At 38.9% G+C, this 13,101-nt stretch overlaps 1 protein-coding gene across 2 annotated transcripts in view; it reads left to right on the top strand.

Moving 5' to 3' along the window:
- spast (spastin) overlaps positions 1-7,262 on the top strand; it is an 85,679-nt gene extending 78,417 nt beyond the window's left edge. For both annotated transcript variants that reach the window (XM_043680713.2, XM_043680722.2), the window contains 3 exons: positions 3,208-3,278; positions 4,238-4,278; positions 4,569-7,262. In XM_043680713.2, the coding sequence (XP_043536648.1) occupies positions 3,208-3,278; positions 4,238-4,278; positions 4,569-4,697 (241 nt within the window). In that variant the 3' untranslated portion in view covers positions 4,698-7,262. The remainder of the gene's footprint in view (positions 1-3,207; positions 3,279-4,237; positions 4,279-4,568) is intronic.
- Positions 7,263-13,101: the final 5,839 nt, after the last annotated feature.

The raw sequence follows: 13,101 nt of genomic DNA, 5'->3' as shown, positions 1-13,101 counted from the left end.
TACCGATGACATAGGATTTAATGTGTACTGCAACCATTGACTGCTCACTGTTCTGAGACATCTTGACCCTAGCACTAGGGAGGCAATATATCATTCTGGCGTATCATTTCTAGATTAGATTTCCTACAGTATTAGATTGATTCCCAACAGTATGGAAGCAGGCCCTTCAGCCCAACAAGTCCACGCTGACTAACCTACCAGACTGTTTTTAGGGGAATGGTCACAGGGGATTTCTGCAATTCCTGCCTTGTCCTTTTACTCTGCCAGGTGGTCATCCATTCCTTTTTTGCCTGTGGAGTTTCAGCCTGTGGTGTGACCACCCGTCTGTGTGCTTTCTACAATTTTTTCCGTTTTGCATTTGCTCCATAATGTAACCAGCCACTGGTCCAGCATGAAACCCAGGCTTCCAGAAGCTGCAGTTGGAAACTCTTCCTGCAAACTTGCTACTTCTGGGCACAGGAAATGTGCCTGTCTTCCTAAGTAGAGCAAGGCAGCACACCACAGCTTTGAGCTCTCCTGCCATGACTTGTCCCTTTTTCATGCTTAGTATCAAATAGAGTCATAGAGGTGTACAGCATGAAAACAGACCCTTCGGTCCAACCCATCCATGCCAACCCGATATCCCAACCCAATCTAGTCCCACTTGCCAGCACCCGGCCCCTATTCTTCCAAGCCCTTCCTATTCATATACCCATCCAAATGCCTTTTAAATGTTGCAATTTCACCAGCTTCCACCACTTCCTCTGGCAGCTCAATAGCTTGTCTGCTGCTGAGATCCCATAATTGATCTGCAGAGAATACAGGTTGCCAGTATCCGTGAACAATCCAGTTATCCGCACTCTCAGCTCCTACCTCCAAATAATTGGCTATCTAAATTATAAGGGTGCACAATTTAATTTTTGCAGCTAATCTCTTTTACAGAATATTATTCATTGCTATTATCTATGTATGGGTGTGATCCTCAAGAAAAGTAACTTGTATGGTAAAGTCTATTGTATTCTTCACAATCTGTCTCTGAAGGGCTTATGCCTGAAATGTTGACTCTCCTATTCCATGGATGCAACCTGACCTGCTGTGCTTTTTCAGCACCACACTTTTCAACTCTGATCTCTGGCATCTGCAGTCCACTCTTTGTTCTGACCAGTTAATCCAAAGCTTGGTCATTCTGTCACCAATAGATTCCAATAATTTCCCCACAATTAGTATCAAACTGATTTGGCTTGTGGCTTTCTGGTTTCTCCCTTTTGTGCAATGGAAGTTTCCAATCCAAAGTCACAGTTTCCATGTCTAGTTTTCAAAATTATGGAATCTTTGAATAGTAGGCATTCTCACCAATATCTCTATTTCGTCCCTTGACTTGGGGATTTTGGAGTGTGATGCTCAGTGATGTTTTCACTTTGTCTCAGTAGACCAGAGTTGACTCTACCTGCAGTCATGTTTCCTTTGCTCCTGGAGTTAACATTTAGTCAGACAAAACCTTTTTGTTGCAAACCATGCATTCTAAGTCATCCAGATGAACAATGAGGCTTGAGTTCTATTTGGTCCTGTGTGACAATTTAATGCTTGCAATGTTAACCAACAGTTGAGACGGATGTCCATTGTATCAGGTAGATGGAGTTAAGATGTAGATGATGGATAAGGAACCAAATGAACTCCCCTCCCTATTTTCCGTCTTGCACTCTACCTTTTTTGAGATTAACCAGTGAGCAATGTAAGGATACCTGATTGCTCAACATGGTGAGTAGAGTGCAAAAGTCAAAACAGCTCAAAGGTTTGTGACATCTTCAGAATTGTTAAGAGACATTTTGAAATCATCCTTTATGGTTAATAAAACATTATATAAAACAGGCAGCAGTTGTCAGCCTTGCTATACTCTTTTAAAAAGAAGAAATAGAAGTATAACTGTTAAATCGATCATGACCTCTGAAGCAAACGTTTGTATTTCCATCTAAATTTGACCCACCGCTTTCAACTTCTTCAATATGCCAACATTATCTAGATTGAAATTGGTGTAAATGGGATGCCTTTAAATCTTACGTTCTACAATCCTCTTCATAGCCAGAATCTATCCCATGAATTCCATATAAGTAAAACTTTCAAAGATGCCCAGACTTTGGCAAACGATGACCAGACAGTTCAGTCCCCTTTAACGCTATTGCTTTTTCCAGGTTAAAATCGGTGAGCTTGGAGGTCTGAAAAAGACCATGTTTAACAGTGTAGCTTTATTTAATGCTTATGCTCCTATGTAACTTGTGAAGGCAGAAGTTTGGGTGCTATCATTCCAAATCTGGCTGAGACAACTGAAAAATCATCTTTTAATGAGGCACTATCAGCACGTTTCCCCACAAATCACTGAAGGTTCCAATTATACTGAATTCCTGATTGCATTCTGGAATGAAGATGATGGATGTCGTAGTGCATGACATGTGCACATAGGGTGGTTAAACATTAAAATACATCAATATCTGAAACAATAGCAAGACTTCTTAAGTGATCAGCTAGTTAGATGAGTCCTGATATATTTCCATTTTTTTATATAGCTAATGTGGTTTAAGATTCTAGGGACAACATTTTCTGGGCAAATCTTCTGATGTGTTCCAATATTGATACATTCATTCCAGTGTGAACTCTGACTCAACCTCCCAGACTCTGGTTCTCTGAATCTTACCTATGTATTCACTAAGCTTTCAGCAACCTAAACCTTTCTCTCTAATTCTCTCACTTTGTTTTCCTCCTTTAACAAGCCACTCAATACTTCTCTCTCCCATCCAAACTATTGACTCCCTTCTCCTAACTACTCTGCCTTGCTTTTATGTTCTATTTGAGACAGATATTTAGTTTTATATTGTTGGAGCAGCTTGATTGAAGATCAAACTGAACAGAAAATGCTGGAGAACCTCTGGTCTGGCAGCATCTGTGGACAGAGGAACAGTGTTAACATTTCAAGTCTGGTGTGACTTTTCTGCCAGACTGCTAGGTTCTTGAGCAAATCTTTGTTTCAGATTTCCAACATTTACAGTATTTTGCTTTTGACTGACATGCGATAGTTTGTGCTAGAACACAGTTCTGTATTATTCCTTTTAAATCCTCTAATGTTCTTTAGTAATGTATTTTCTGATCTCTGTTTAATGCAAAACACTGAATATTTTCAACAGGGGCTCCATGCATATGTGAATGTATATTTTATTGACGCACTCCTCTTTACAGGCAAACAGAAGGGTATTCAGGGAGTGACCTGACTGCATTAGCAAAGGATGCAGCACTGGGTCCAATTCGAGGTATGTGATGTGTTACAGGCTAGAAAGCTACACCATAGTAAGTGGTCGTTCATTCTACCTAAGATACCCGTGTTGGCTCTTCCCTGTTCCCATCAATACCATTCCTGTGCTTTAATCTCTCAACGTTTGCATGTTTCTCTGGTTGCCTTTGGAAATTTATTAATAAATCTGTATCCAGATAACGCATTCTAGAGGATCATGATTGACAGCATTTTTTAAAAAAAATCTTCCTCTTCTTCTTTTGGTTTGTATGCTGATTATCTTGATCTGTGATACTTCTGCCTCTGGGAACATTTCTCCTCATCTGTTACATTAAAACCATTCATAATTTTGAACACTGAAGTTTCCTTTGTTTCCTCTACTCTAAGGCACTCAACTCCCCTATTTCCCAGTTTCTGTGCATATTATAATCATTTTATTGTGGTACCATTCTAGTAAACGTGTTCTGCATCATTGTAAAGGTCTTGACTGACTTCCAATAGTATAGTGCCCAGAATCGGATACATTACTACTTCAGTTGATCCATGTCTGCCTTTTAAAAAGCACTTTATCCTCCAATTCTGATACCTGAAACTGTTAGAAATGACTAAGATTTTACCTGTTAACTTGTATTGTGTAACTGTTTCCCATTGAATTGTATTTTACTGGAGAATCAACTCTGCAGTACATGGGAGGCTTCATTTGCTATTGTTTCTGCCATGACATTGAAATCTTCAATCCTGGCATACCTCCTACTCAGCTGATGTACGGATGTCAATATCCATTCTTTTTCAAATTAATTTTGTGAATTATGGGTGTGACAAAGCAAGTGTTTATTGTTCATCCATTATTGCTATTGAAAGGTAATAGTTGTTTGCAACTGGGACCACTTCAGAGATCAATTTGTCAGTGCTTTTTATTTTTTGTTTCACTTACTCTGGTTTGAAGTAAGAGTTGATGGGTTTTTATTTTCCTTTCAGAGCTAAAGCCAGAAGAAGTGAGAAATATGGCTGCTAGTGAGGTAAGTTCACATCAATCCCTAGATTAAAACACTTCCATGTGTAAAATCTTTGGTATTAGTATCATATATTTTTGTATACTAGAAGCGTTTTGGAGATGGGGATTTTGAACATTTAGCTGTTTTGCTAATAAGAACCGTCATTAACTGATGGTTTACAATGTGTTTTTAAGGAGGCAAAGCAAAAGATAAGAATGGCGTGCAGTAATTTTGAGCGGAAAGCGAATGTTGTGTATGGTTACTTGCTCCTTAACCAAATGTGACTTTGTACCTTGTATTGTTTGTCTGTCAAGGTGAGAAAGATCAGACTGTCAGACTTTGAAGATTCACGTAGGAAGATCAAGCGCAGTGTCGGCCCTCAGACTCTAGAGGGGTACAAACGCTGGAATGAGGAATACGGAGACACTGCTGTTAATTCGTGACGTGTCAAACCAGGACAGGCTCTGATCACTGCTGTAAGGAACTCTCCTTGATCAGAGTGCTACATCAGTTGTCAATACCAACTGGCATGCACCACCTCCGGCCTTCCACAGGGCATCCAGAGTTGTTTCATCACAGATTCTAATGCAGAATCAGGAATGCTAAAACTGATGGGACAAGTTTACAAAATGAAATCCTTTCTATCAACGTGCTATATCCTTTTTAAAATTGAGTTTCAGGAAACTTTGTACCTCTGGATCTGGGACCAGCTGGTTGTCAGTGAAGGTGGAATTTAGGCTCTAGCAATGGATAAAAATATTTAATGATTTTGTATATTTTGTTTCTGGTGTAAACAAGTCGGTCCCTGTTCAGAGTATACATGGTAGAAGCACAACAGTAGGAAGATTTGTGCCTTAAGTTTGCAGTACATTTGCTTGCCCTAGCGTGTTTGGTCCTTTAGCTCTCCATGCCTAATCTGTTCTGTTAGGCATGTCAGCATAATTTGTTCCTGACATTATTCAACCTGTTCAGCAGTGCCAAATAAGTTGATAGTTGTGCACTTGGAAATGGATTCTTTGAAAGAAGACCATTTGCAGTGCTTGCCAGATGTTGGTAATGTTTCTTCCCCCTAATATCAAGTAGCTGGTCTCTTGATTTTAAAACAAATCCGCCAATCATTTTGCTTCAGTGGTTAAATATTTCAGTGCAGCCTTTTATGGTAGTCTTGGTACAAAAGCCAAACAGGTTTTTTGAGGAATATTAAAATATGGATGTGTTTGAACTTCCAGTTTAGTGTGTCACTTGCCTATCATGTGTGATGAACAGTGTTATTGATAAAATCAGTATATTCAAACTAATAATTCACTTAGTCTTCTGAATAACTCTTTTCTTCACACAAGTGAATCCAGGACTTGAGTGAGTTAAATGATCCTAACAGATTTTTGCAATCTTGAGGCAAAGACACTGTCTCTATCTTTTATGTAAATACAAAGCTTGATATGACTATCTTGTAATTTGCAGTGAGCAATTCCACAGGAAATTTGGCAGTCATTCTTTTAAAAAAAAAACACACAATGTGTATTTCCTGCCCATTGCATTTCTGTGCCGTGTTCAAATTGCTGTCTCAATTTGGCTTAAAAAAGCGTATATAAAGAAACCACCAGAAAAATTGTCCGTTTCCTTTAAACTATTTCAGAATGAATCAGTCTTGTCTTGTTTTTAAATAAGTATTCTGAAGACTACTTATTTGCAAGCCATTATGTTTATATTACCATGAAGGTCACTTGGTCAATGCCCCTCATCAAATAACAGCCTTTCTGTTCAGTCTTGCTGAATGTAATGCTCCAGCTATTACACTTTGTTAATAGAAATTACATTGTGCTTGTCTTTTGATAGTAAGCATACTTCAAAAAGCACTTCATTGACTGGAGATTGCTTTGCTTTGGGTTGTCCTGAGGTAGTGAAAGGTATTATAAACTGGAGGCTTTCTCTCCTAGAGGGAGGCATTACCCTTAAGCCTAAAATATGCATGCCTAGTCATATGACAGTTCCCTGGGTTTGACCATTTAGCAGGCTATCTACTTCATTCTTGAACATCCCTTAGTGATCCTGTAGTGAAGCATTAATGAGATTATCAGAAACCACTATGGCCTTCCCTTAAATATTAGTATGACAAAAGTAGTTAATAAGCGGAAAAATATTAATTCTGCAAATTAAGTTGCACCTGTGAATGGTTGGGGATCATGATAGAGATTATATCTGAGCTAAGCTGGAAGGTTTGTGAATTTTTCTTGAGTAGGCTTACAGGTTTAAATGACCTTTGTACCAATTCTACCTTGCAAAATGTCTGTGTATTTCTTAAATGATCAACTATTCGCTTGTACCTTAATTTATGCAGTGCTCAGTTGGTCCCTTTACTGTGTAACATCAGACCAAACAATTTCAAGGGCCCTTTTTATAAGCATTGAAAGCTCTTGTGCTGCAGACTGTTTGAATGCAGGACCCAAAGGCACTGAGAGTGAATGCTGAGCTGAGATGAAAAGTGTCCTAGAATTCAGAACACTGAAATATTAAACAGCCTGAAGGTAAACACCCTGTACTTACTATTCAGTTTAATCTGTGGTTTGAAACTGTAACTCTCTTCCATTGAAAATTTGTGCAGCAGTGAGCTTACAAACTGCAACCCTACACTGCTGGAGTTCTTGTCAATAACTCGCAAAAAGCAATTAACTAACTTGTGGGTTCTTTCTAACTTTGATAATTTTTTGATGACGTTTTAACAGATTTGTACATCATTGAATTAAATTTGATGAGTGAGGAGTTTAAATGTGAGTGTGGTGTTCAGTAGTAGGCAAAAATTCAGTTTGTTTTATTTAAGCACTTGTCATTTCAGTGCCCTGGTACTGCTGAAACCAGTATAGGGAAAAGTGATATGTCCCAATTTGTAAATGTGGTATTTTGGCAATTTTACTTTTATTTTTTGTATTCATGTGCATGATCAATTTATTTTGATCCATTGTTTCTTTATGTCTAATATATTGAGAAATAAAAAGTTTTGGTTCAATGTTTGGAAGTTGTGAGATTTGTTTTTTTTTTATTGTACAACTGAAGTGGCCTGTCAGACATGAGAACTGCTACAGTTCATGAAATGTCTGCACCAGTTAGACTGATAATGCAAGTAGCATTGAACTATTGTAAACAAGAGGAAATGGCCCAGTGTTTGAACAACAGCATTTACTGTGCCTTTAATCTTGTAAAAATTCACACTGAAGAGCTGTTGAACAAAATTAGATCATCATGGTGATGCAGAGGAAATGAGTTAAGCTAATACAACTGAAGTGTTTGCTGACACTCCAGTGACACAAACTGCAACTTCAAACTTTACAAACATCAGTTTTCACTCTTAAAATATTAAAACGATCTGTACTGCCATAAATGCTCCTGCAGGTGTCATTGTTCCTTCATTATCAAAGTGAAGGAAGACATTGATTTGAATGGAGTGGAAGCATCTGAGCTGTTGCTTTAATATCCCTTCCCTTCCCCCTACTCTTGTACCTCTCCACAGCCTGTTGATCCCATGATGGGATTTAGATGGAGGATTCGAACAGAAAGCATGAAAACATTTTGACCTTGAGATGTATGAACATCTAATGCTTTGCCACAAAACAGATGCTAAAAACATCATTTTGAAGTGAATGGGATAAATAGTTTGAAAATGAAAGATATACAAAAGAGGGGAAAAGTTAGAGCAAGTAAGATGAGAGCAAGCTACTTGAAGAGCTAGCATTGGATGAATGATCTTCACTGAGCCTGAACTAGGTAGTATTCCCTCCTTGAATTCTGTTGGCTATGAAATGCTGCTGTGTGCACTGATTAATATACTGCTGTCTTCACTCCAACTTATTCAGTGCTGTCTCTGTAAACTCTGGCTCTTGTTCACAGACAAGGCCATCTTCACTTGCTCATTTCCTTCTTTATTCATGTTAACCTGATCTGTCTTTGTTAATGAATGTTGGCAAAGTTAAGTTGAATGCAGTCCATTCTCTCAAGTGCTCTTTCTTGCAAATAGCTGCTTACCTCTTTGCTTGCACTGACCCTTCCCTCGATCTCCTAACACTCTTGGCTGTGCCTCCTATGAAGTCCCGAATAGTCTCTCACCTTTGACATTCCCTTAGTCCGCTTCAAATTATTGTCTGGATACTCACCGTTAACATTCAGCTTAATGTTGCAAAGCAGTTGCCACTCTTCTTCATTCCTGATGAAGGGTTTTTGCCTAAAATGTTGATTTTCCTGCTCCTCAGATGCTGCCTGACCTGCTGTGCTTTTCCAGCACCCCACTCTTGACTGCCACTCTTCAGTTACTTCCAGCACTTGCACAAATCCTGTCTCCAACAGTGCCCCGTGTGATTGCTAGTATGCACTCAATATGCCTCCTAAACATCTGGTGAAGCTGTACCACAGGAAGAGATGTTCAGCCCCTTGAGCCTGTATTATCAATCAAATTACATGCATCCAAAGTAAGGATTATCTGTAGCAGAATTTTATTTGCCCACCTTTTCTTGATGCCCATACCCAGCTCAAATTTAACGACCTCAGTCTTGAGAGCTCCAATCAAAACTCTGCACCAGCAACCTTGTTTTGTTCTTCTTATTGATGTAAATTCCAGATATCCACTAAGCTTCGTATTTAGAAACTACTTGCTGATTTTACTTATGAATAGTCTGACTCCTCTTATCAATTTGTATTTTGCTCAATTTGTTGAAGAATTTAAGAAATACATGAATATTCTGCAAAATCAAGATGATAATTTAGTTCTTGCACCCACATTTATAACTGTTTCACTTCTTTACTGAAAGGAAAACTTTCAATGATTTACGTTGATACCTCTTTACAGACTTTGCCTTATGACAATACATATGCAGGAGATTGAATACATAACTTAAATTCCTCACATTGCCTGAGCAACTCCAAGTACAGTGTTAACTCATTTTTAGAGCTTTGTGACTGGGATTAACAGCTGTGTAGGCTACACGGAATTCTAACTGCCCAGACCTGTCAGCTCCCTGTCCCTTAAATAAAATAATGACAGTCAATATGGACACTTTCTCAAATGAATAAGTGGGGTGCCTTTCCAAGAGAGTAGAATACATGTGACTGCTGAGAATCTGAAACACAACAGATGATCCCCAGTTTTGTATAGACTGTGACAGATGCAGGCCATTCAACCCCTCCAATCATTCAGTAAGATTACTCCACATTACCACTTAGCATAACCTTTCACCACCCCTGCCCCGCTTATCAATAATCTGTATACCTCTGCCTTAAGAAATTTCAAAAACTCTACTTTTACTGCCTTTAAGGAAGAGTTCCAAAGGTACTCAACTCTGAGAAAATAAATCACCTTACTTCAGTCTTAAATAGACAACCCCTTATTTCATTATTTTGAAACAGTGATTCCCAGTTCTATACAGTGTATTCGCTCAATAAGAAGTGTCCTTTCCACATTAATGCTAACAAGACCCCTCAGGGTTTTGTTTCATTCAAGCTGCTTTTTGCTCTTCGAAGCTCCAGTAGTTAGAAGCTTACGTTATCTCACCTTACCTCATTTAGCAAACTGCCCATTGCAGGTGTTAATCTGCTCAACTTTCTCTCTCTCAATTGCTTCTGATGTATTTAATTCCCTTCGCAATAAATTATAGCATTCTATTAACTTTCCTAATTTCTTGCTACTCTTTTGCAATTCATGCACCAGGACATCCAGATCCCTTTCCATCTCTGCTTTCCGTCTGTCACCATTTAAATAAGTGTCCTTATTTTGTCCACCATTTTCTATGCTAATGGACAATTTCATACTTTCCCCACATTATACTCAATTTACTAGTTCTTTACCCATTCACAACCCATTTATATTACTTTATGTCCTCCTTTGTAGCCCCTTCATAACTTGCCTTCTTAGCTATAAGTGTCATCAGCAAATCTAGCAACCATACCTGTAATAATTTGATCCAAGTTATTTATATAAATTGTAAAATAAAATGTTGAGGCCCAAGTACTAATCCCTGTGGCACAGCATTCGTTAACCATACTTGTTTTCTCCTGTTATCTGGGCAATCTTTTGCCCAGAGCTGAAAATGTGTTGCTGGAAAAGCGCAGCAGGTCAGGCAGCATCCAAGGAGCAGGAGAATCGATGTTTCGGGCATGAGCCCTTCTTCAGGAATGCCCGAAACATCGATTCTCCTGTTCCTTGGATGCTGCCTGACCTGCTGCACTTTTGCAGCAACACATTTTCAGCTCTGATCTCCAGCATCTGCAGACCTCACTTTCTCCTCGAATCTTTTGCCCACATTGTTACCTCTTATGCCATGAGTTTTTATATTCTGCAATAACTTTTGTGGCACCTCATCAAATGCCTTCTGAAATTGAAATATGATTAATCCACTGTTTCTCCTTTATTCAGCACATGTTACATCTTCAAAGAACTCCAATAAATTAGCTAATTGCCTTTTCACAAAACCGTTTGACTCTGCCCAATAACTTGAACTTTTTTGTGTGTTCAACTACACCGTCTTTAATGGTAGCTTCAAACATCATCCCTCTGACCAATGTTAAGCTGACCCTGTTGTTTCCTCTTTTCTGTTTCCCTCTCTATTTTTAAGAAAGGAGTTTCTAATAGTAATTTCCAATCTCATGGAATCTGCACGGAATCTCAGGAATTTTGAAAAATCTAAGTAACAAATGCTGCCCTCTGTGATTTCTGATTCATTACCTCATGTTCTGTGATTAGCCACACTTCAGGCCATAAGATACAGGAGGAGAAACTAGGCTATTCAGTGTGCGCTGCCATTCAATCATTTTGTTGTGTTTTTTTTTTTTGCTTTTGTTTCCCTGGAACAGCTTCCTGATATCCCCCCCCCCCCCCAGCAGGAGGCTGGGGTTCCATATATCTCCATCCCTGTTCTGTCTCTGGATGCGGCATCTGACTTGGAGCCAGGATCCCTCTGTCAATGTCCAGTGTTGAAGAGATGCAGGACCCACTCAGCATGACTGTCTCTGGTTTAGGGGTGGTGGATGCAGAAGGAATAGCACCAGTGGTGGCAGAAAAGGAGCGCATTGCCAGGGCCCTGGGGATGGTGTCGGATGAAGGAGTAGAGAGGGTGAAATCTATGGAGAGGAAAATATGAACTTTTGAAGGTGTTTCATATTTAGTAATATCAAGTTAATTAACTTATTCAGTATTTAACCATTTATACAATTTATTCAATTTATTCTGTAATCCAGGATGCTGCTGGAATGTGGCAACATCATCCATTTTTCACTGTACCTAGTTACAAGGGACAATGCATTAAATAAATGAAGCAGCTAAATTAGTTACAATCTGGTAACTTTTATAAATAGTTGAAGTTTGAGATCCTGGGTACTTAAGACAATAAAGCTGCAAGATTCCACAGTTTTGAACAAAGAGTAAACTTTATAAAGAAAGGAAAGTATCCATGTACAGCTTTATATTATAGCGTCCAGAAGTAGCCTGAGGTAACTGAGGAACAGCCAACTGTGGTTAATAGCTAATCAGTGAGCATCAAATAGCAGATATGGTCAAAACAGATCCCGCAGATTTTTCAGCAACTTACACAGACGGTAGAGTTGACACCCAAAACCATCAGCAAAGTTCATTAAGACTTTGTCTTTGTTTCAAGGGACTCCAGTTGTTTTTTGAAGATCGAGCTTCAAACTTCAACAGGCATTTTGTTACAGACTACTTCAACAACTGCCCACATCTGGTGGTTCAATCTCTTCCCTGATGGTGTATTTGGTTGCATTCCTGAGGTTGTATTTCAGTACAGAATAGGTGCTTGTTTTTGACTAGCATAGACACAATAGGCAGAAGAGCCTTTTTCTATGCTGTAGATCTTAATGACTTAGTTCACACTTACTGTTGATTCCATCCCCTTTCCTTTCCACTGTTTCACATCAAAACAGTCTTCTTGACCCCGAGCTTGACTTAACAAATCCGCATTCTCTTCATTGCCAGGAGTGGCAACTTTACTTTCATGAAGTTGTCCACTTTGCCTGTCTACTGGGAACCTTCATCTGGTGGTTAGTTCTTGTCCATTGTGCTTTGTAACTTTGAGCTAATCTAAGAATTAGGGTGCTAGTATCCAGTGTAGCATCCTCCTTTACTCATGACCTGTGTTGAATTCAAATGCTGTTGGATGAATTATATGAAGCATAATCCATTTTGAGAAAGCTGGAATCTATCATTAGCAACCGACAATTTCTGCACCTTCAACGTCAGTGAAGAGCAAATGTTTGGGCATAAGCATCAGAGAACTCCTGTCATCCAGAGATATTCGTGTGGATCGTAAGCCATTTTGTATATACAGGTTATATTAATCTGGCACTCTGGTCACAGTGCTTCCAGGTTTCCAAAGAAGGTACACTTTACAGGGCAGTGAGGAAGATTTCTAGGCATTTGACTGATGGTCAACTCATTCAACTTATGTTCCCTTAAATTTAAATAAATGTCTGAATTTATGCACTGTTTGCTTTTGTTACAAGGGAAATGCCTTCAAATAAGTAGAAGAGGGATTGGAGTAAAGAAAGGAATAGTTTAAAAATTCCTGTGCTGACCCTCGTGTGTTCCCTCACATGGTCTAACCCTAATATTGCTGGATTTTAGAGGAGCAATCTGTAGCGAGGCCAAAGTATAAATGTTGAGCTAGGACGCCAGAATAAATCAATGATTTGCTTTTAAGGTAATAGAACCGACCAAGATGTTCCCGGGAGTGAGTTTTTGAACAAATTTAACACCAAGCCATATTGGATGTTAAGTTTTGTCAAAGAGATAGAGGTTTAAAGAAATGTTTCAAAGGAGAAGAGAACAAGCTGAAAAGATTTAGAAGGGAAATT

This window comes from Chiloscyllium plagiosum, unplaced genomic scaffold, assembly GCF_037043375.1.
Source record: "Chiloscyllium plagiosum isolate Xiang-an unplaced genomic scaffold, Cpla_swu_hap1 HiC_scaffold_3, whole genome shotgun sequence".
Lineage (NCBI taxonomy): Eukaryota > Metazoa > Chordata > Chondrichthyes > Orectolobiformes > Hemiscylliidae > Chiloscyllium > Chiloscyllium plagiosum.
This window is presented reverse-complemented; position numbering and strand designations above follow the sequence as displayed.